General features: G+C 44.1%; 1 protein-coding gene across 2 annotated transcripts in view; it reads left to right on the forward strand.

Annotated features, from left to right (window-relative positions):
• The window catches only part of grik2 (glutamate receptor, ionotropic, kainate 2), a gene marked incomplete at both ends in the record, with an annotated part of 229,510 nt that overhangs the window by 203,263 nt on the left and 2,187 nt on the right, over positions 1-24,060 (forward strand). The window contains 2 exons of one of the 2 annotated variants that reach the window (XM_080039407.1): positions 371-621; positions 917-944. In XM_080039407.1, coding sequence (XP_079895533.1) covers positions 371-621; positions 917-944 — 279 coding nt within the window. The remainder of the gene's footprint in view (positions 1-370; positions 622-916; positions 945-24,060) is intronic. The other variant, XM_080039408.1, reaches the window with a different exon arrangement.

A 24,060-nucleotide genomic window follows, 5' to 3' on the forward strand; every position in this document is an offset into this window, starting at 1 on the left:
ACAATTAAATTGGGAAGGAACAACCTATGTTGTTCCTTTTTACAACATAGGTTGTTTATGTTGTAAAAAGGAAATGAAGACTGTAACTGTAAAAGATAACTATGGCTTTATCCAACATCTACATTTGATTTTTTTAAGCAAATGTACGCATAATTAGTTACATATTACCACACAAACAAAAATAATTGTGATACAAAATAAACAATCTTTTTAATTTCAGTTATCAACTAGCAATGTTCCATAATGATATTTATAAGTTAAATAAATTGTACCCTAGTCACCTGCAGTCTCACCTTAAAGGTGACACCACTTTGTCCTCCAAACTTTGATCAGATAAAAAGCACTGATTGAGTCTTGTTTGGTCCTTCAGGCTCTCCGTACAGAGACAGGATCACTATAGCCATCCTGCAGCTCCAGGAGGAAGGCAAGCTGCATATGATGAAGGAGAAGTGGTGGAGAGGGAACGGCTGTCCGGAGGAGGAGAGCAAAGAGGCCAGCGCCCTGGGAGTGCAGAACATCGGGGGCATCTTCATCGTGCTGGCTGCTGGACTGGTCCTCTCTGTGTTTGTGGCCGTGGGAGAGTTCCTCTACAAGTCCAGACAGAACGCACAACTAGAAAAGGTAAGAGAATATATACAATTAGGTGACATTGACATCTCTGCTTCGCTATTTAAAAACAATGAAAGCAGAATTTCTTACAACATTTGCTATTAAAGGCAGTCTCATGGCAAAGACAAATACATCTATAAATGCTAAAAGAAGAATGAAACAAAATATATGCTAAATATATTTATTTTCTATCTATTTGTTATATCATTTAAGTTTGCCAATTTGCGTAAAACTCACACTATAATGACCGTGCTTTATCGTAATGCAGTGAGATAAGGGTTGGTTGTCTTTGCATTTATTCACTTAGGCCCAATGGCGACAACGAGATAAGAAACGTGAGGAATTCTGCTGTCACCATGGATCCAAGCTAGACTATAACCATCATCCCAAATGACCTCCAGACAAAAACTCCAGAAAAGTTTCTGTTGTATTTTTTTACATGATCTAAAACTTCCCAAAAACCACTGAGCTGTGTTTTTTTATTGTATTATTCCTGACACACTTCAGAGGGAATGGGAACACTTAAGAGCAGTTTAATAAAACTTGGAGTATACTGGCAGTACCGCACAGTTGCATCACAGGCACATGTATTGTAAAGGTTTGCTCTGCTGCATGACCCATGTCCCCTCACACACACACCTCCCTCACTGCTGCCCATTTCCTCTCTGCAACCTGTCATCCTACTTATACTATAACAATTTTCACTGTTCATATCTATAGCATTTAACCCCATACTAAGCATTTTTTTAGACCAGTGCAATAACATAACATAACATTAGTCAAGTCATTATTAAAAATCACAGATTTGCCTCAAGAGATTTTACAATCTGTACAGCATGAGACGCCCTCTGTCCTTAAACCATACATTTTGGGGGCACCCTAAGCTCAGTTGGTAGGGCGTCCCCCCCCCCCCCCCGGGCCGGGCCGGGCCCAGCAGCAGACCCGGGTTCGATTCCCACCTGTGGTCGTTCTCTGCATGTCACTCCCCTCTGCCCCATTTCACCTCTGTCTCTCTGCACTATCAATAAAGCATAAAAAAATGCCAAAAAATATCTTAAAAAATAAATAAAATAAACATCAATTTGGATACACTCCCCCAAAACAGAAAAAAAGGAACAAATAAACCATCAAATAAACACTTGTTACTGTTAATACATAGTACATTAATAAGATAGTAATATCTGGGTTGTCAAGGCAAGGCAGAGTAGCACCTATAATTCAGGTAGTCTTATCGCTTGGGCACCATTACAAGTATGTGTATGTATACCATATCCACATGATATAACCAAGGCAATAAGAAGTTTCCTCAGGTAGGTGCAGGGTATTGTATTAGCATCAATGTTCATCCATTAAAATGCGTACTGGGATGATGTATTCACATTATAGTAGAAAGGAATCTTGTGCTTTTTTTCATTAACTTCAAATCTATCACTCTTTGAATTCAAATAATTTAATCACAGCCTGTTGTGTTGAGCCTTGATAGAAGGTTTGTTTATCTAACAATGTAATATGTGAGTATGCTATGCGATGTTATTGAATTAAGATAAAACTTACATAGTGTGTGAAAATGCAACAATAGAATTGCATACATTAATTTACTCCAATTCAAGATCACCGGACTAGAATATATAGGGTTTGAATAATACTGTTTTTTAAAGGCCATTTGAAACTACCCACAGCCACTATGTGCTGATATCTATTTACTTTTTCGTTTACTGAAAATGTTCCACAGTAAAATTCAAATTAACAAAGCTCCCCACTAAAGTCAAATTGAATAATTTTAGGTGGGTTCATTTCTGATCAATTGGGACTTTGCTGATTGTTTAACTTGGACACCCATTGAAATCTGCATTTTGGAAGGTCCTCAGGCCCCTTCAAAGTTATAGATAGGCCTCCTACACCTGTTTATATTGGGACACATGTAAAGAATGGAGTTAGCCATCATAGATTGGGCAGTAAAAAAAAGTTATCGGTAACATATATTAATTTGCTTCACATGTATCATTAAGATCAAAAACAGATGGAAGCATTAGTACTGATGACTAATCTGTAACACCATGTGGGTTGATTAACAACATGTGTTCCTGCAATATCTGCACATGGCAATGGTATGGTATGGGTAGATCACAGTTATGTCACTTAAACAATGGCAAGGTTAGTACATTTTTTAAAAACTGTTATGTTAAAGAACAATTATGATTAAGTTTTTTGTAAAAGCAGATATTAATTGTTGGATTGTGACAGGAGATGAATTGTGTTCTCCACCGACCCAACCTCCACATTCTTATTTTCTGTTGCATGTCATGAATGGCACACTGCTTACTGCGTTGGCACTTAATGTTGGCACTGGATGTAAATTGTGCACAGGAGAATTGCTCAAAATGAACATTATTCCAGGAATACTGGGTTATATAAATAAATATATTTAAACATTATTTTGCCATATCAAAATAATCATCCATAATCAACAGAAATGTTAGCCACTATATACATGTATACAAGTACAGAGTTCCAGTTGAGCAAACACTCAGTTTTAAACAGCCCTCATGTTTGTGTTGGCAGTGGTTATATTAATGGTAAGTATTTTGCATATTAAAGTCATGCAACTCCTATTACTAAGTTATATACATAAGGTTGATAACATGTCCCTTTAAAACAGCAAACCACGCGTCCTTTATTCAGGTAGGGAAATATTATCGACTTTGAAACTTTAATGCCCTTACAAATGTATAATAAAATATCTTATAAAAGTGGCACACATGAATGCATTTAAACTTTTGTAGACATATTTTTCAACTCTTCCAGTCAATAATGATGGCAGCTTATAACTCAGACTAGTTACCATTCTATATTAAAAATGCTAATAAAAACAATATACAAGTCCAACCCTAAGCACAGCTTGATTAATTTAGTCCAAATATCACCTGTAGTCAAATCCACTGTAATGTGTTGTGCATCTTTCATTTAATGTCAATTAGTATCAGGCTAATCTGGTAAAATGAACCATATATTGCGTTTAGTTGAGGAAATCACCCATATATTTTGTTTCATTGCTACGGGCTTCTCATATAATTGAATCCTCCCTATTTGAACAATACGGGCTTGTTTTTCTCACCGTGATTCTGCAAGTGTCAAGTTGAAAAATGTGGTGCTAAGAATCTCTTTGTTGTGTTTCACATATTTGACAGTACACACCCTGCTATTTGCATTTTATAATTACTTTTGTTCTGTAACATTAAAAAAGTGCAAAAATAGCAGGTAGTCATTTCTATAATGGGATGAGCCATACACTTCCATACAACAGAGGAACTGTTAATAGTGTTTCTAAGGTTTAATATAATTTATAACACCGTAAGTATGTGTTTTTTGAGATTACTGCATTTGCTGAACAGATTGTAATAGCAAGATGACAGCATTGTCAGAAGACAATTGTTCCAAAAACAAAGTATTAATAAACATTTGATAACTTAAGCTATAGACATCTGTAGGCTTGTCATTTTGATTAATCTTCTGAGAGTATGAGGCTTCTTTTTTCATTGTATTTGTCATAAGTTTGTACCCTTAACAATGTTTCAGTACATTCCATCATCACTACTACATTGTTACTTTTGCATTTAAAAGGAACTACAAAAGTTTGGGAAATGTGCTTGTTTGCCTTTGGTTCCAGAAGCAGATGAGAAGATAGGTCACTTTCATTCATGTCCACCCTCTACAGAGATAGCTCTGGGAACTGTTTAGCATAGTTAAGTACAAACACTGGATGTAAAAAGTTAGGTCCCATCAAACAAATCTGCTCGTTAACATCTTGAATGCTGTCAATTTAGCAAGTTTTCCGTTGAAGGTGGGTAATAAAATACTTGCCATGTCCCTCATCTCCATCATATAATCCGGGGACGGGTCGCGGGGCAGCAGCTCCAGCAGGGGACCCCAAACTTCCCCTTACCTGGCCACATTAACCAGCTCTGACTGGCGTTCCCAGGCCAGTGTGGAAATATAATCTCTCCAGTTTGTCCTGGATTTTTCCAGAGGCCTCCTCTCATAGGCCTTTCACACCAAAAAGAACCATGAGCCAGTTCCGGGCTGGTGCTGGTGCCAGTTCAAAACTGGTTACAGCCTTATCCCAGTTATGAACCGGTTGGTTTCACAACGACCAGAGCCAGCCATGGAGCCGGCAAGAGAGCAACGTCATGACCCATACCCATACAGCGTACTTTCGCCGGTCAATTTGATTGCTACGTTCGGTAATTATGTTATGTTTACGTCTCGTAGTAGCGGTGTTTTTAAATATGGCGGGCATGAGGTTTGAGTTGGTCAGGATAATCCCTCCCCCAGCCGCTGGCGCAAGCAGTTCTTATCTCAAACCATGCTCAATCTTGGGGTTTGAGTTGAACCGGTTTTTACAGCCCGGAGCCTGCTCTCTGGCGTTGTGAAACCAAAACACTGGTTCTAGCTCCGAACTAGCTACGATTTTGCGGCGGTGTGAAAGGCCTATCAGATGGAGCTTAGGGAGAAGAAGGCATCCTCACCAGATGTCCAAAACACCTCAGCTGGCTCATTTCCATGCAATTGAGCAGCGGTTCTACTCCGAGTTCATCACTGATGACTGAGCTTCTCAACTTAACTCGAAACTGGCGCGAGGGTTCTTCTTATTGTACAGTTCCAGCAAGGCGCAAGGGTTGCTGGGAAAGCGGAGACGTATGCAGACATTTGAAGTGACGTCATGACGTTGCTCTCGCCGGCTCCATGGCTGGCTCTAGCCGGTGTGAAACCAACCGGTTCATAACTGGGATAAGGCTGGAACCAGTTTTGAACTGGCCCTAGCACTAGCCCGGAACTGGCTCTTGGTTCTTTTTGGTGTGAAAGGCCTATAAGAGAGACGCAAGTCCTCCCTCCTGAGAAATCCCATTTCCGCTGCTTGTACCAGTGATATTCGCCGTTTTGGCTCAAAATATATGACCCATGTGAAACGTATAGTTCCGAAGAGTTTTTGTTTTTGGGAGGGGGTGGGGGGGTAGCGGCAGCTTCCAGAGAAGTCAGTCAGCACTTCCCAGACTGGACTGTGTGGGCGAGTTACCGTAGTACAAGGGAATATCGTTATCTTGGCAATAAAACATCTTTGGTAGACGTCATGAGTATTGTCCAATCAGCATTAAGATCAGGCACCGTAAAGCATCACTGCTGCCGCTGTGTGCGTTCAGACTTTAGAATTGGCTAAAAGTCTCAATCAAAGCCTTTTTGATAATAAAAAAATAAAAAATTAGAGGCTTTGATTAAACGCTGTCAATGCGTCGGAGGTGAATGTAACTTACTCGGCTGAAAACAGAAACCAAAGGAGGGACGCAGCTCACTGTACAGTCCCTTTATTTAGTCGCGCTGTCAGTTTGCCGACATGGCTCTGTGTATTTCGACTCCATGCTCGAGACACACAAACAGATCGCAGAAGCCGTTCCCGTAGACAACGTTAACGGGCAGGATATCCCCGACTATCATTTTATCCATCAAACCACAGAGTTTTTTTCTGAGCGGCGGCTCACTCGCTCACACTGGCGAGGTCTCCCGGTGATTTTCACCGTCACAGCGATCGACTCGCTGCTTTGCTTGGGCGGGGGCTTTGTGTGAAGGTGATTTAACATCACGGTCGTAGACGAATGTTATAATGTTATGCTGCATATTTTGCACTGCACTGTTGACCCACACAGGACTTAAGTGAAGCTGACATTTTAATGAGCGCACATTGCAGAAATGAAGCGCCTGCAGTGCGCTCACAATCAGAGCCGGGGCCGAGGCATAAGCACACTTTTTTTTTCTTTTTTTAATTAGTTTGTGTGATTGATAACATCATATTATTATATCATACAAAAAAATGAATACAATGTTTTGATCTAGATAGTTAATAGCCCAATAATTTAATCAGTTCATCTGGGAGGTAATCCGAGTTTAACTGATCACGTCACGTTCACGTCCATGCACAGTGTGTATTGAGTTTATTTAAAAACATTTGGAAATGGGGCTGCCCTCAGATGCCCATGTGCTGTATAGCCTATTTCAGCCTCGTCTGTGGAAAAAAAGATAGCTGGACAACAGAGTTCTTCTGCTTCATTCCTCTCACTGCATTTAAATGTATCTATATATTATAGAGAAATATGTCCCGTAAAAGAAAAACCAAGCCCAACCCAGAGGACCCTGCATAATATTTTATTTTAAATTAATATTTTTATGGAAAATCCTTCAATAGCTTCTAATTCATCCGACCCAGTGTCTCCAAATTATTTGTTCACACAAAATTCCTCAGATGTAGCCTCTTAATTTTCCTCTCAAAGTGCACCAGATTCATAGCCTGGTCCAACCAGACCATCGTACTTCATTTCATTTGTACAGAAGGTCTGGAAGTGCTGTAATTGGCAAACGTTCACTCACTTGGAGGCGGGTGTCTGTCGAAGTTTAAAACTATTGGATCTGCCCAGTGCCACTCTGGATTAGCCAACCAATCGCATCACGTTTGGTCGTCACGTGTGTCATGAGCCGGCTTTTGAGGTGCGTTCCAGTTGGACAGGGAACTCGGAAATTTCCGACTTCACTACATATTGTAGTCTATGAATCTACCGGTACCTGGCAACGGTAACTTGCTAGAGCCTAACGTTTAGTTATTTGTATGAGAAAGGTTGTAGGCGTCCATACTTTCGCAAGCAGATGCACTGGAACACAGACAGGTCGGAACTCGGAACTACCAAGTCGGAAATCTCCTTCTTCCCAGTATAAAGGAATGCAGCATTCAACTGAAACTGGAGCGCGACTTCGACGTCATCGTTCTCAGCCACTCGCTCTGTTCGCTGATTGGACGACTGTAGATTCTCCGGCTAAAGCTGGGAAATGCACTGTACACCCAGACTGACTACTGAAGGGAAAATGAAATTTGGCCGGAAGTAGGCGGGCGGGCGGAGCCAGGCTACCAGATTCATGCATTTCACTTTAAAAAGTAAAAGAAAAAGTAATACCCCCGGACCCCCCTAGGAGGATCGGGATCTCAGCTGGCTACTTTTTTCACCCAGCTGGACATTGGAGGCAATAGTGGAAAACTCTTGTTGTGTGAATTATATTTAAAACTAGTCAATAATTTGGACAGCGCAAACACCCGACTCCCCCTAGAAGGGTTTGTCACCTTTTTCACCTCCTATGAGTTTGCAGGTCTAAAGCAAGTGCAATACCGCCCCAGCTGCTCCAATTCTCTGGCCAATCTCATTCTCCATTGTCCCCTCACTTGCGAGCAAAAGCCTGAGGTAATTGAACACCTTCACTTGGGGTGAGGGCTCATTTCCTACCCGGAGTCGGCAGTCCATCTGTTTCATGCTGAGAATCATGACATCAGATTAAGAGGTTCTGATTCTCATACAAAAAGCTTCTCACTCAGCTGCAAACCAATCCAGACCTGAAGGTCATTATCTGCATAAAGCAGTGATGAGATCCTCATCTCACCGAACTGCAACCCCTCCCCACCACGACTACGCCCTGATATCCTGTCCATGAATATCACAGACAGGATTGGTGATAAAGCGCAGACCTGGTGGAGGCCAACTTCCACTGGAAAGCGCTATGATTTAACTGCAGAGTACACAGACACAACCCCCTCACCCCATATTCTCACAGCACCTCCCACAGTATCTCTTGGTCATACGCCTTCTCCAGACCCACAAAACACATGTTGCCCAGATGGGTACACTCCCAAGCCCCCTCCAGGATCCTTGTGAGAGTGAAGAGCTGGGCATCATTCCAGGGATTCCGCATTGTTCCTCTTCAATCTGAGGTTCGACTATCGGCCAACCCTCCATTCCAGCTTCTTTGAGTCAACTTTAACAGGGAGGCTGAGAAGTGTGATATCCCTGTAGTTGACACACACTCTCTGATCCCCCTTTTTGAACAGGGGAAACACAGAAGTCTGCTACTCTTTGGGAACTGTCCCAGACTCCCCAGCAATGTTGAAGAGACGTGTCATCCAAGTCGGCTCCTCCACACCGAAACCCTTTAGCATTTATAGACAGATCTCATCAATCCCGAGGGCTTAAGGATGATCCCCCATCAGACTGCCTTTACCATAGTAAATGTAAGTCTTTATGTCCGGAGTTGCTCAAATTGTTCCTTCCCTGTCCGATTACCTCCTCAATTAAGGTCCCATTGTCCCATCCTGACTGTAAACAGCTTGGATGGTTCCCTGTTTCCCCCTCCTGAGGTGCCGGACGGTTTTCCAGAAGCACTTTGGTTCCAACAGAAAGCCCTTCTCCATGGCTTCTCCGAACCTCTCCCGCACCCGCTGCTTTGCCACTTTAGACATGGATATAAAACTCAGACTTCATTGTACAGCTTCCCCCGGGCAGAATACCCTCATAAACTCTGGAAAATGAAGCGTGGGGGTTTGGATTGAGCACCGGACCTTATAACCAGCTTGATTAAGATCCGCCGTTCCCTTTCTTTGGTGATTTACAGGACAACGGGCCGCCGATGATAATGTTACCAGAGATAACACTGCGTGACTACGTGGCTAGTTAATTCCGGTTAAGTTATCCCGTGAGCTCCTCGGGGGCTACAGTGTATGGTGTCTTGACATGCTGGTGAGAAAGCAACACACTATGTGTATTCCTTTTGTCTTTAATAGTTTTTTTTGTGGCGTTTGCGGGTTAGATTTAGCCATTTCTCTGACAGCCTCTGGACGTGAAGACGTTCCATCAAAATAAGTTCCCCCCCGGCACTATTTTGCATGGACACCGCTGCTGTTTCCCGGGGTTAGCCCCACCCTAGGTGATTGTGATTGGATTAAAGAAATAAAAACAGGCCAGCCCAGTTTCCCCCCGAATAGACGGCTCTAAACGGCGTGCTTCCAGACCATACTACTTGCTGTAGTTTGGTCTGGCTTTGCGAGACTACTTTATTCATGATAATTCTGTCGCAATGGGGTTTAATGTATGTGCTAAATTTTGTTAGCGAGTCAGCTAGTCACCCAAACCGCTATTGTAGACATCTGTGTTATTTGACTTTTGAAGCTAGCAGTCTATTCCCGATAGCTTTTGTTTTGGCTAGGTGTTGCAAACACATTCTGGATCTTCATGTATGAATGCAATATCAATATTCTCAGCTGAAGGGTAACATGGCAAACGAGGATTTCTATAAATGTCTGTGTGAGGTTTTCTTTTATGTTTATAACCTTGTGTGCAGTAAGTGGCTAATGCTTAGCCTGGTTAGACCAGCCTGATACAAGCATCACATTTGTTTCCCTCGCACAGATCACAGCTCCGTCTTTTAGTGGAAGGCAGCCCCATGATTACATGTACCAATCGGGATGCCTTCCTCTAAGGGACAAACGCTAGGTCCGAAGGTGGGCCCTGAATGGCCTGGAAATTTTTTGACCGGACTCCTCCCAACGAAGACTGGAGAAAAGCCAGATTGATCTGCGGGAGAGAAACGAATGTGAAGCTTGTGAGATCAGGCTGGTCTCACCAGTATAGCTGGTGGTGTTTCAAAGTTGTATCTATCTAAGTGTTCTGATTAGATGGAAATATTAACCTCTGCTCTCATAATTCCTGTTTCAAAGGAAGGGCATAGTGGATGCAAAGGAGACACTGTCAGATTTTTTCACCCCCAAAGAAGATGTCAATGTGTGTTCAAATATGCTTTAGCAAAAACATTCCTGTTAATTTAACTAAAGTTTAATCTTTCAGAAAACTGACATTTGAGTCCATGATTTCCCACCAAATCACATGCCTCATAAGACTTTCAATGGAGCATTTCTTTGTCATCTCCATGCTTGTGTGTCTCTCCTCTCCGGTCCTTCCCTCCCTCAGCTCCTCCTCCGCTTCCTCCTCCCTGTCCTCCTCTTTCCTCTCCTCCTCATGCTGCTGCTCTTCCCTCTCTTCCTGCCTGCTGCTGAGGCTGCCGCAGACTAACCAGGGACCACCAGCTGTGTGTGAGGAATCCATCTCATCAACCCAGCAACACACACACACACACACACACACACACACAGCACATGCCTGCATGCGTATGAATGTACACACACATACACTAGAGATGTCTGCTCAAAGCATAAGTTTGATGCTTCAGGTGGTTGGTCTCAGTTACTTGACAAGTTGGGAGGGTTTAAGATGTCTTCATAGATTGTCCTGAGGCAAAGTCAGATATAGTATTTAAGCTAATTTCGGAGTGGAGTCAAAAAAACATCCAAGATTCTGAAGCTGTGCCCAAAATAAGCATCTGGCCATTGGGGGTGTCCCATTCCATAGGTTCCTCCATAGGACACCAAGAAATGCAGCCTTATTTTGCCCAAATTTTGAAGTTCTATTTCGTTCCTACTGACCGCCAGCGGCGGTGCTTTCAGCACTGGATGTTCCATCGCGCGCATGCGCAGGTCGAGATCTTATACCAAAATAGTCACCTGTGACACCTGGGTGAACCTGGGAATGTCTACATATTCCGGAAGTCACTCGAGGATCTGTTCCTTCTATCTTCTCGCGGACTAGCAGGTCACACACATTGTTGTGTGATAGTATACCATTAGCTTGTCGCAAGTAGCTTTGTAACCTAAGGGTTGGTGCTTCGATTTGACTTCGTCCACCAAAGGCTGCGACTTGCAATTCGTTCGACTTCGGCTGCGGCCGGTCAGGGGTGAGTAAAGTTGGAAGGCTACGCGTAGCCCGCGGCTACCGCGGAAGCTAATATCACCTTTCCACCTTGCTTTAATTGAGCTTGTCAGGCCAGCCGCCGTGTTATTCTTTCGTTCGCACCGTTGCTTGTGTGTTTTTCGCTAAGCCCGGTTGCTAATTGTATGCTCGAATGTATTGTTTTTCTAGCATTGTTGCACTGCTGCTCGGGTGCTAAGTTCGCCTAGACCGGTTGCTTACTTTGATCTAATCGACAGCGAGCGGCTTGGGGTCCAAGCCGCCGTCACAGTATTTTGTAGCATTGTCGCACTGTTGCTCGGCTGCTGAGTTCGCCTAAAGCGGTTGCATAGCTTACTTTATTTGCTTGCCAGTGGGTGAGCCGTGCCACACACTAGTATGCTGTTGTATACACTGCATGCTGCTGTATTGCTCGCCGGTGGGCGAATTAGTTACCTAAATCGCCTTCACCGTGTTATTTTAGCCGTGTCACACTGTTGCGCGTGTGTAGGCTGCTGTAGTGTGTCGCCAGTTGGCAGCTTAGTTTCACACCGCTGTATTATTATAGCCGTGTTGCACCGTTGCACGGTAGCTCACGCCTTAGCCTGGTTGCATAGGCTACTTAATTTGCTCGCCAGTGAACGTCTTGGGATTTACCGTCCCCTTCTTAAATAAACTGAATTCAATTGAACTGTGTTATTTAGGGGGTCGTGGGTGCGCTCTTGCCAAAAGCTTGATTGCCTAGCCTACTGTAACTTGCTCGCCAGTGGGCGGCATAGTTTTATACAGCCACTGTATTATTCTAGCGGTGTCGCACCGTGGCTCGGTTGCTCTCTCCTGAAGCCCGGTTGCATACCGTATTCCGATGCATATTTTAATTGGCTCGACAGGTCGCATTGTAGCATGGGTGTGCTCTCGCCTAAAGCTCGATTGCCTAGCCTACTGTAACTTGCTCGCCAGTGGGCGGCATAGTTTTACACCGCCACTGTATTATTCTAGCGGTGCCGCACCGTGGCTCGGTTGCTCTCGCCTGAAGCCCGGTTGCATAACTTACTCTGATGCATATTTTAATTGCCCTGCAGGTCTCGGGGTTGAGCACCTGAGGGAAGCACTGTCAGATAACCCATGCATGAACTGTAGTTCATGCCTCAGGCACTGAGGCTTGCTAGGTAGAAGCTCTCCTACTAGCCTCCAACCAGCTCATGGTACCAGCGGCAGTGAATAACCTTGCGGCTGTGCATCCTTCCTACTCAGGGGATGACATGCTGTCCACAGCTGCGTCCTGTAATGTGTTACAGGTGGGCAACTCGGCTAGAGGGTCAGTGTCCGTCCGTGACTTGCCAAATATTGGGTTAGATGAAGCTCTGGTTTCATCTGCACCTGTGAATGCCTTTTTTCGGCGGGCCCTCAATACTCCGTTTTCTCTGGGCCTCCCTCTGAGCCTTACTTCGCAGAGCTCCGTAGATGCTTGCCAGATTTAAGGTCTCTCTCCCATCACACTAGTGACAGCAGAGCTCTGGCAGCCATGCACAATGTTGATAGTTAGGGCTTGGACTGGTTAGCTCCGATTGAGCCTGCTATAGCATCCCTAGTTGTCTCCCCAGACGAGGCTCTGAGAACTGATGTGCGCTGCCCTCGGCCCCAGTGCCGGATTACAGACGACCTCCTTACTAGGAGTTACGACATTGCTGCCCGTGTGGGCCGTCTTGGGAATTTGCTTTCTCACATAGTCCTGGCTTGGTCGCAAACCATACAGGGGTCAAGTGCTGGTCACTCAGCACGTACCCTCAGTGATGCTTCACTGCAGACTTTGCATTATGACTTAGGGAGCTAGGCAGGTTGATGCCAACTGTGATGTGGCGCGCTGCCAGGGTTGGCTGGCACAGTCGTCCCAGTCGGAGGTGTGTCGACAGACCCTCTGTTCTCTTCCAGTGATCCCAAGGGCCAGCAAGTGTTCAGGTTGACCAGGCTAGACAGTAGTTGCACGTTGTGACGTGCACCTCTGCCTGATTCCAGGCCGGGAACCTCTGTGGTACCCCGTGCCAATAGCTTCAACCACATTCAGGTGGACAATCAAGGGGCCTGTGCTTCTCAGCACATTCTGAACAGCACCGTAACACAGCGCTACGGTCTGCATTTCAGGCGCCAGGATGTCGGCGTACAGCCGCCACCCTCCCCCAGAGTCCATTGGGTGCTACTCGATGCTCGGTAGGTTCTACTCAACCTAATTTCAGGTACCAAGAAGTGGGGCGGGTTCGCCCCGTTCTGGACTAAGAGGGCGGAATCAGTAATATAGCCCTGAAAGACGCTACTTTCAAGTCCCTACTGCCCAATGTCACAGGTGGTCCTCCCCTTTGCATTTCTGGGCAAGGTGTACCAGTTCAGGGTTCTTCCGTTTGGGCCGTCCCTGGCTCTGCGTATATTAAACAGTGTGTGGCAGCATCCCTGTCACCATTACAGCTCAGTGGTATGGTGCCCTGCCATACCTAGACAACTGGTTGATCATTTCGCCCAACTCAGGTGCAGGTGGTCAGGGACACAGCCACGCTCCTCAGCCATGGGAACAGGCTTGGCCTTACGATCAATCTTACAAAGGACAACCTTACACCATGTGTTGGGTTGTGAGTTACTTGGGGCTGGTGCTCGACTCGGCGGCCATGCGAGCCTGCCTTTCTCCAGAGCGCCTAGCTACCATTCGGCAGCTAGTACATCACTTCATGCTGGAATACAGCCTCTTCCTTCGACTGATAGGTATGCTGACCTCGGCATCCATGAGTGTCCGACTAGGCCTTCTCAGACTGAGTTCTCTTCAGATCTGGGCGAATGGTCTCCACTTGGACCCCAAGTGGCAGAGACGCAAGATGGTCAGGGTGTCTGGGCAGTGACTTCGAGCCCTCAGACCCTGGAGAGAGAGGGCATCCCTGATTGCAGGGTTGCCCTTAGGGAGGAATCTCCCGGCATGAGGTTGTAGAGACAGACGCCTCCTTGTCAGGCTGGGATGCAGTCTGTTAGTGCACGACTGTCGGAGGCCAGTGGGATGCCCAGCAGAGACTGGAGCATGTTATAGGCTGGAACTCCTTGCAGGGTTCTTAGCACTCAGGCTTCAACCACCAGGTGGGCACCAGATAGAAGCTGGGCCTGCGGTTTACGCAGGAGCTCCTTATGTGGGTGCTCCCCCATTATCTAAGCTGTCCATGTTCCAGGTGTCTGGAACACAGCGATAGACCTTCTCTCTCGCCAATGGCCACCCCCCGGAGAGTGGAGACTCCATCCGGAGGTGGTAGGCATGATTGGGACAAGTATGGCAGGGCAGTGGCATATCTCTTTGTTTCCGAAGAGACAACCCGCTGTCCCCCTTGGTCCTCCTAGATGGAGAGGACCAGTCCCCTAAGACAGGATGCTCTGGCTAATGCTTGGCCAGTCAGCCTGCTTTATGCATTTCCTCCAATTCTCTTTTTACTGGCAACACTGGACGAGGTCCAGCATTGCGGTTACAGCCTACGTTTGGTGGCTCCACATAGGCCAGGAAGGCCATGGTTCCCAGCGTTACTAAAACTCCTCAAGGGAGACCCTTGGTGCCTTCCAGAGAGACAGGACCTTCTGTCTCAGGTAGGCGGACACATGTAGGGCATCCAAACTCGGGGCGCCTGCAGCTGGGCGTGTGGCTCCTGATAACCAGGACCCACTGTTGACGTATTGCGACCAGTCAGAGGTCCATACTTTTTTAAGTTCAAGGGCACTCTCCACTATATGGCTCTATGCAGGTGGAAGTTGTTTTCACAATAGTGCATGGCACATGGCGAAGTCCAAGGGACTTGCTCATTGAGAGTGATACTACACTTTCTGCAGTCTGTGTGGGCAACAGGAGAGCTGCTTTCACCCTGCGCGTTTAAGTGGCTGCGATATCTGCCGCACATGCAAGGGTGGATAACCAGACGGTAGAGTCCCACTACCTAGTCAGGCAGTTACTGAAGGGAGGCCAGAGGCTTCATTCAGCCACCACGACCCCTGAGGGTCTGTTACGACCACTGTTACGTCCCTAATGAGGTCTAGGGAGAAGGGAGTAACATATACCAGATCACAAAGTAAAAGGGAGTCAAGTGTTCAAAAGTAAAAGAGTTTATTGCCAAGCCCTATAACGTCAGGGAGACCCATAAGCCAAAACAACAAACAAAACTGGTTCCCTGTCTTTAAACAAAAAAGGTTCTTCCTGACAGTCAAACAAAAGACAAGTGCTTACCTCCCTAGCCACAAACAAAACAGGAGAAAAGGGGGAATAAACAAAAAGGCAGGCCTCCCCTACACGGCTTCCTGGCTCACCACAGAATTAGGACAGGACTGCTAAGCAGACGATAGCAGTAGTTCAGGTGGCAGACGACAGCAGGCCACAGCAGACAGTGTTCGGCAGGGAGCAGCACATGGGACTGGTAGCAGCCGAGAGCAGAGCGCGAGGAGAGTGCCATGCAGCTCCTCTTATAAGCATGCCTTGATTAGGCTTCCAGGTGGACCTCGTTTGGGAGCAGCAGAGGTATGGGAGTGGAGGAGGGTGGAGCCGATGAGCTAGAGGCAGTAGACACAAATGCAGGTTAGAAACTACATGGGAATGTAACAGCACCATCATGGGACTTGCATGTAGTCCTGAGGGCCTTAGGTCTACCCCCATTTGAGCCGCTGAGTCAGGCAGACCGGACGCGGCTATGAAGATGGCATTCCTCCTTGCTGTTGCGACTGCAAACGGTCGGTGAACTCCATGCCTCGTCAGTGAGCCAGGCGTGCTTGTGCTGGCATGTAGAAGGGTCAGGAGTGGTGCTCTCGCCAAATCCATCCTTCCTATCCAAACGATTGTCTCCCCACTATGTAAACCAATCGATCGAGTTGGCTGCTTTTAATCCCCTAGGCTCACCAGGGGGTGCAGAAAGAATGTCAGACCCACTGTGCCCGGTGCGGGCGCTTAGGGAATAAGTTGTGCCAACAACCAGCTTGCGTAAGACAAATAACCTCTTTGTCTGCTATGGGAGCTACAGGAAGGGGGCTGCCCTGTCCAAACAGAGACACTCCCACTGGCTTGTGGATGTGGTCTTGAATGCATATAGAGCACAGGGGCTCCCCAGGCCTTGGCAGTTGAGTGCCACTCTACCAGGAGTATGGCTACATCATGGACTGCCTTGAAGCGGGTTCCACGCCGGGACATTTGCGCCTCGGCTACATGGTCTTCATCATGTACGTTGTGCGCCTCTATAGAGTAAATGTTGCTGCACCTCATCCTGTGGGATGACAGCTGTCTTGTTGATGGCTGCAAGCCCTTAATTGATGTATACTCTTCGTGACCTTTCTGGTATAAGTCATCCAGTGCTGAAAGCACCGCCTCTGGCGGTCAGTAGGAACGAAATAGAACGATAGTTACGTATGTAACTACGGTTCTATGAGTTCCGGATACCGCGAGAAGATCCAGTTGGAACAGATCCTTGAGTGACTTCCGGAATATATAGACATTCCCGGGGTCACCCAGGTGTCACAGGTGACTATTTTGGTATAAGATCTCGACCTGCGCATGCGCGCGATGGAACATCCAGTGCTGAAAGCCCCGCCTCTGGCGGTCATCTGGAACTCATAGAACCGTAGTTACATACGTAACTATCGAATGTCTGTGTACATATTGCCAAACAAAAATTACAAATCTAGAAAATTCTTCAAACCTTTCTTACATTCAAATGATGTCTTTATATAGAACTCAACAGTCTGGTTCTTTCAGTAAAAGTCCCATTCTGTATTGTATGTCCATCCTTATGAATGTTCTCACGCCATTTTCAAAAATGCTCATGAGATCCCAGTTTTTTCGATTCAATGAAATTCAATGACTCAATTCAATGAATTTCATTCATAAATCTTTTTTTTGTCTTTCTGAAAGTATTTGTTATGCATGACGGTAGAACTAGTATGAATAATGGAACACACATACAGTAATATTTATTTATTTACGTCTGACATTTCTGAACATAAATAATGGACTTGAAGGTGAAAAGCCTTTAGTGTGGACGTGGTCTGAATCCTTTAAGGGGGTTTTCAGCTGTTGCGATTCTTTTTCACGCTCATTGGCCCACACACACACACACACACACACACACGCCTGCATTCAGTTGGACATTTACACAGAGCTACAGTAGAATGTAGCATGAGAACAACAATCAGGACACAATTTATCCACTGATCAGAATGCAGACTCCACTGCAACCAAATGTTTATGACCGGTAAGAGTCGCCCACAAATTAGACAAACCCTTAAACAAAGCAGATCACGTACTGCCCTGCAAAGCCCCATCACATCTTTATCACCGCTTCCCATCTGTGCATCCTCTATTAATGCCAAACAGAGCCTATTATTTCACTCTCACAGGTGAGGGACCTTATATCTTTCATTTAAAGAAAATTTTAAAATAGACCCTCAAAGTTTCTTATAAATCAAGTGTATTCCACATTCATATTTACCTGCTTTACATGTATTCCATAAATCATATCCATCTGATTACTTTTGGATTACTGCATACTATCTTATAAACCCATATTGACTGGTACAATCAGGCCTGTGTAAATGATTGCACCGACTAAAGGGGACATTTTTTCCTTTCTGATGATTGCACCCTTAGATTTACGACCATTCTATTCTCCTCAAAGCGGGGCAGGGCCTTTCCTCTCAGTTTATCCCACAGTACTGTACAGGCTGCACAGCCGAAGCTGATCGTTGAGTGTCATAAAAACTCTGTAATCCAATGACCCTAAGCAGCCGCCATCAATCCAACATGCCACCAGCAGGCAGGCATATGATGGCTATGTGTCCCCTGAGTGCAGGCGAAGTTGGGACCAGTGTTCCCCCTAGCCTGGAGCTAGATGGCTGTAACTGGTGAAAACACTGCTGTGCCATTTCATTGTACAGGGCCAGGGGGGAGGGGAATCAATAGCCTGTTACAGAATGGCTTTGACAATCTCCAGGTACACTGTGAGAAATACATGTGAAAAGATATACAGTATCAGCAAACGTTCCAAATGTTTTTATCATTATAATGATAATTTATTATTATCGAGTTAGCATTCAAATCAACTGTTGCACATTCTAAAACTGAAATATTAACTAAACAACCTTTTAGAGGGAATATAAATGAGAAGTTGAGGTACAACACATGCTCTGATATGTGGAAAGTGTATTTTGGGCCCCGTGAACATACATTATCTACCATCAACCCTAAACTCCACAGTCCAAGCTATATATATAATAATATCAACATTAACCTATTCAAAATCAATCAAAAGGGGAAACTGGGAAACAAAATAACAATAAAATTGATAAATTCCTCCACATGAGGTCTTGATTGAGAACAACAAACGCTGATGGTTCAAACTTCCCTGCATCCAATACAGCATATCTGTTTTTGTGTCATGAAATGATTAATGTGGAAAAATATCAATATTGAAAAAGATTGAATCAGTTGTATTTTTTGTAAATAACAATTATTTTTAAAATCCCATGGACCCAATTATGCCAGATTAAATGTCAATCAACACAAATGCTGCTCACCACCATGTTAAATAGGGCTTGAAGTGCGGTAGAGGCATGGGGGCAGGAGACACATATGTTGGGCCTGGCATAGGGCAGGAGCAGGGACAACTGATTTGATATGCTGTAGCTTGATGAAAGTGTCAATACAGAGCCTCTCTGGATGCTTACTTTTGCCAAAAACATAACAGAAAAGTAAACCATTATTAACCACCATTAATGACTAATTCAATGTATCGTAATAATGAAGACAAACTAAAAGACAGTAGTTCATTTAAATCAAACTTACATTTTTGTCAAGTGACCATATGAATGTAATAACTCATTTTGATGCACGTGTTTGGGAAAAAAACCCTACATAAACATTGTGTGGCCTTGCAGGATAATCAAGCAATCGAACCAGTGGTAAAAACCAGTGTTTTCTGTATTTGTACTAATGTCTCAGAATCAATGGGGCATAAAATCCCCCTAAAATGCTATAAAAATCAATGTCATTTGAAATTACCAAAATATGTCAATTTTCAGCCGTATTTCAACCACTGCATTTTTTGAATGTCATGTTAAATTGTCACAGAGGGAGAATAATAATGGCTGGTCTTTAGGCATGTGCTATAACTCGACACCAAGAGATTCTACAGTAATACACACCAAAAGACCTCCCACAGCAATCACATTCACCGTCTCCTTTTTCACTTGTATTTAAATATAATAATTATTACTATTATATAATAATAGGAATAAGTATACACAGGACCGTGGTGCTAATGATTGCTTTTACAATGCAAATGAAGACTTTGCTCCTCACAATTAACTCATTTAAACTAGCACACACACACAATGGCTTTCCCTTGCTGTGTCTCCAGCAGAACAGGGTTTGCTGGTTGTTGTTTCACACAGTATTTGCAGATGCCACAGTGGCTTATGGGAAAATAAGGAGAGAATGTGAAGAAGCAGCAGTTTAATTGGGCAGGCAGCAAACACTGGAAATTCCAGTCTGGGATACAATATGTATCAATAAGTGATGATGCTCTATGGGGCCTATAAAAAGCCAGCGTGTGTGCACTGAGATTGTGTGTGGGCAACATGTGGAGATGCCTAATCAGGTTTGTGTTTGGGCATTGGTTGTTGTTCTGCACCTTCCGTGAATGCCTGAGATTCAGCACATCTTGTGTTTCTGATTTTTTTCCCCTTTTTTTGTTGTAAATCAGTCTACCATAAAGCCCAGTGTTCTTTCTTTCTATCGTAAATATGCCTAAATCTATTTAGCATTTTATCAATAAAAAAGTTAAACCGATTAAAACCGATCTTAAACCGTTCAAACCAGCTCAGATAAACCTTTATGCATTTTTTTAATGTATTAGTTGCTATTTTTAAATTAGAACTTCCTAACCTTACACATAACATCACCACCAACAAAGAAATGTATAATAATGATGGTACCGGACATTTATCAGTATCAGCCGAGATCCAGAACACTCTTTTCTGCAGTTAACCCAAGTTGTTTGCACTGATTATTACATTGCTATTCGGTAGTCTATTAATCATCCGTCATTTGATTGAGAATGTTTTCGCATTGACATCTTATCATATTGAATCCCTTTTTTTATGAACAAAATGAGCCGCCTGACAATGAAGTTGAATTTTTTTTGTCCATATTGGACTATTCCACAGCATATGTCCATTGACATCATTAAGTATTATGCAGTGGTGTGTACTTTATGTAGCAATAGTGCGGTAGAGGTTTTTTTTTAACCATGATAATCTATCCCTTACCCTGACCTCAAGCACCTTAACCATACCCAAAACATACATTTACTGCAGAAATAAAGACTTTTGAAAAACGTTGGTTGTTGATGCTGAACCCAACATTTGGATGCAATTCTTTTTTTTTTGCAGAATCATCCAATATCAATGTTTCTGTCTGGTTATGCAGTCAGTTGCTAAGTGGAAAATCCTTTAAATGCACCATCCTGTAGAAGCCACACTGAAGTCAAACATATATTTATTTTTTACTAAACCTAGACGCTGGTAAGTTAACACTAAACTCAAACTAGACATACCTTCAAACACTCACTGACAGTGTAAAGGTGCGAACACACCAAACGCGTTGGGTGCGGTGGCGGCGTTGAAAAATCCTATTTTTGCATAGGGAACCATTGGTTTAGGCGCGATGATGCGTTGGCCGCAGTAAAGCGGCGCTTTGGGCGCGGTAGCCGCGTTACCAAAGCGTCACCGCACCATCGCACCACCGCGTGAGTTCAAAAAATTTAACTTTTAACGCTCCATCGCGTGACGTTTAGCCGCGTTGGCCAATCAGCGGTGAGCTTGACCCGACGTCACGGACATTGGCACGGTGGGAGGACAACACAGAGGCTGAGAAACACCGAGTAGGAAATGTATTTGCGGCTGGCTGGTGATATGAAGCCGCTCGGTGTTGGGTTAGAAGACGTGGGGAAAGTGAGCCAGGAGAATGGGCTTCCTGGTTAATTCAGTGAATATGTGCGGCTGTGCTTTAGCCGATAAACCAAGTTAGCACCGGTCGGATAGCGTTAGTTAACTCACCCGGTTGTGTGCGGCCACCACCTCCATATAATGAACCCAAACATAACGGCTAAGTCCGGGGAACTTTCACAACGAGTACAGCGAAGCACCGGTGTTTATGCCTATATCTACGCCAGCCACGGTCCCGTCACAGCCAGGTAGGGTAATGTAGGCTACTTGCCTTTATTTTCTACTGCCCTGCGCACAATGCTGCTGTAAATGTGTTTGGTATGGTGCTGCCTTGCTGTTTGTGTTCATGAATCTGTAATGCTGTTTTAAGGCTATTTGTTCCGTTCAGTTGCTGTTTATTTGTCTTTTGGCACAATTGTTGGCCGTGTTGTTGTTGTTTTTGTGCGGACATGAACGCTGTTGTGTCGGGTCGGGTCTGATCGCAGCCATGGTTGATTAGGGGAATAAATATATCGGGGGGGAGACTAGCTGCGTAGCGTTGGGCGCGTTGAACCATTTTTTGACACAAAATGACCAAGCGCCAGATCAGGTGCGTTGGGCGCTTTGGCCACCGCACCCAACGCGTTTGGTGTGTTCGCACCTTAATGTATTTGTTTTCCTACAACATACACTTTTAAATTAAGCATAATTAACAGTTTGTGAAGAATAAAAGGAAAAGCCCAAGCCAGTATTTAACCAACAACTACCAGTTAAACTTTATGATGCATACACAAACCCATCTCCTTGTTTCCTATGGCCAGTTATAATAATAACGATAATTGTAAGAGCCATTTACCCCTTTTCCTTGTTTGTTTGTATTGTCTGGCTATGCCCAATTCGACCGCCTGGTGGCGGGGCTGAACCGGATGCAAGGCTATTAATCAGGCGCACTCAAACTAGCGAGGTGCTTGCATGCCGGAAGGCAAATAGTTTTCGACCGTGCTAAGGGAGCCAACAGGTCAACAGTGTATTGTCTAAATGTTCAAGTCGTACTTTAATTATATGTAAATAAACTATGCATTATGAATTACTGGAACGAGTGGACATTACGTACGTTAACCAAACTGTTAACTAGAGGCTATAGGCACGCGTCAGACACCAAACAACATGCAGCCTAGTGGCTAATGGGAAGCCGCTACAATAATAATATATTTAATTTATATAACGCTTTTCTCGCACTCAAAGTGCTTTATATAGGAGCACAACAGTAAACAAACAAAAGGAAAATGTAAAGTTGATGGGGCTTGGGTTGGTGGGTGACATAGTGTTGATGCATGTTAAGTAGCTCTTCAAAACATAACATCTCCACAGTAGGATGTTTTTTTTTCATTATCTAGCAATGACTAGGATGTTTTTTGTTCAAACAAAGTCCCTAGCTTTGTGAACATTTCTGTCATTTTGCATCACAGCTTTTCTCCATTGAATGTGCTCCAATTCAGCTCCACTGTTTCTCTCTCACACATGTTCCATGCTGACTTCACACACTGACACACATTTGTGTTAATGTGTTTCAGCATGCAACCAATCGCACTCAGTGAAAGTTAGATCATAACATAATACTATAAGAGCAGGCGAGTGGATTTGACAGTTTACAGTTCTGAGCGAATCTGCCTTCTAAGTTTTTTTTTGGCTTTGATTTAACCCAGAGCCGGCCCGAGGCATAAGCGAACTAAGCGGTCGCTTAGGGCCCCCGACCCTATTTTTTTTTTTTTAGTTTGTGTGTTTGATATTAACATCATATTATGCAAATGTGAGTTATCATACAAAAAAAGGAATACAATGTTTTGGTCAAGATAATTAATAGCCTAAAAATGTAATCAGTTCATCTGGGAGGTAATCCGAGGTTAACTGATCACGTCACGTTCACATCCATGCACAGTGTGTATTGAGTTTATTTAAAAACAATTGGAAATGGGGCTACCCTCAGTTGCCCATGCACTGTGTATAGTCTATAGCCTATTTCAGCCTCGTCTGTGGAAAAAAAGATACAGTAGCTGGACAACAGAGTTCTTCTGCTTCGTTCCTCTCACTGAATTTAAATGCATTCATTATATTACAGAGAAATATGTCCCGTAAAAGAAAAATAGCTCCAAGCCCAACCCAGAGGACCCTCCATAATATTTAATTTTATATTAATATTTTTATGGAAAATCCATGTGTCCTTCTTCAATAGCTTCTAATTCATCTGACCCAGTGTCTCCAAATTATTTGTTCACACAAAATTTCTCAGATTTAGCCTCTTAATTTTCCTCTCAAAGTGCAACAGATTCATGCATTTCACTTTAAAAAGGTTAAAAAAATCTCCCGGGGGGGGCACACCCCCGGACCCCCCTACGAGGGTCTGAATCTCGGCTGTCTAATATTTTCGCACAGCTGCACAGTGGAGGCACTAGCGGAAAACACTGGGTGTGTGAATGATATTTAACAAAGATCTATAGTTTCAGCAGCGCTAACATTGGAGAGGGGCCCCCTAATCATATTTTGCTTAGGGCCCCCTGAAGGCTTGGGCCGGCTCTGATTTAACCTTTCAATTTGTATTTGTTGCCTTAAATACGTATGCATGTATTCTTAAAGGCCTACTTCACCGGTTTGAATATGAAGGTGTATTGAATTCTGAGATCCTATGTAGTATAAATGTGCAAAAAAAATTGAAATCGGTTCATCCTAGCCTGAGAAAAGGCAGAAAGAGTGTTTTTTTTAACCCTATATTTCTCTTTCTCGTGACATCACAGAAAGAGAAATATAGGGTTAAAAAAAACGTACTTTGTAA

The sequence above is a fragment of the Ammodytes marinus genome (assembly GCF_949987685.1).
Source record: "Ammodytes marinus genome assembly, chromosome: 13".
Lineage (NCBI taxonomy): Eukaryota > Metazoa > Chordata > Actinopteri > Uranoscopiformes > Ammodytidae > Ammodytes > Ammodytes marinus.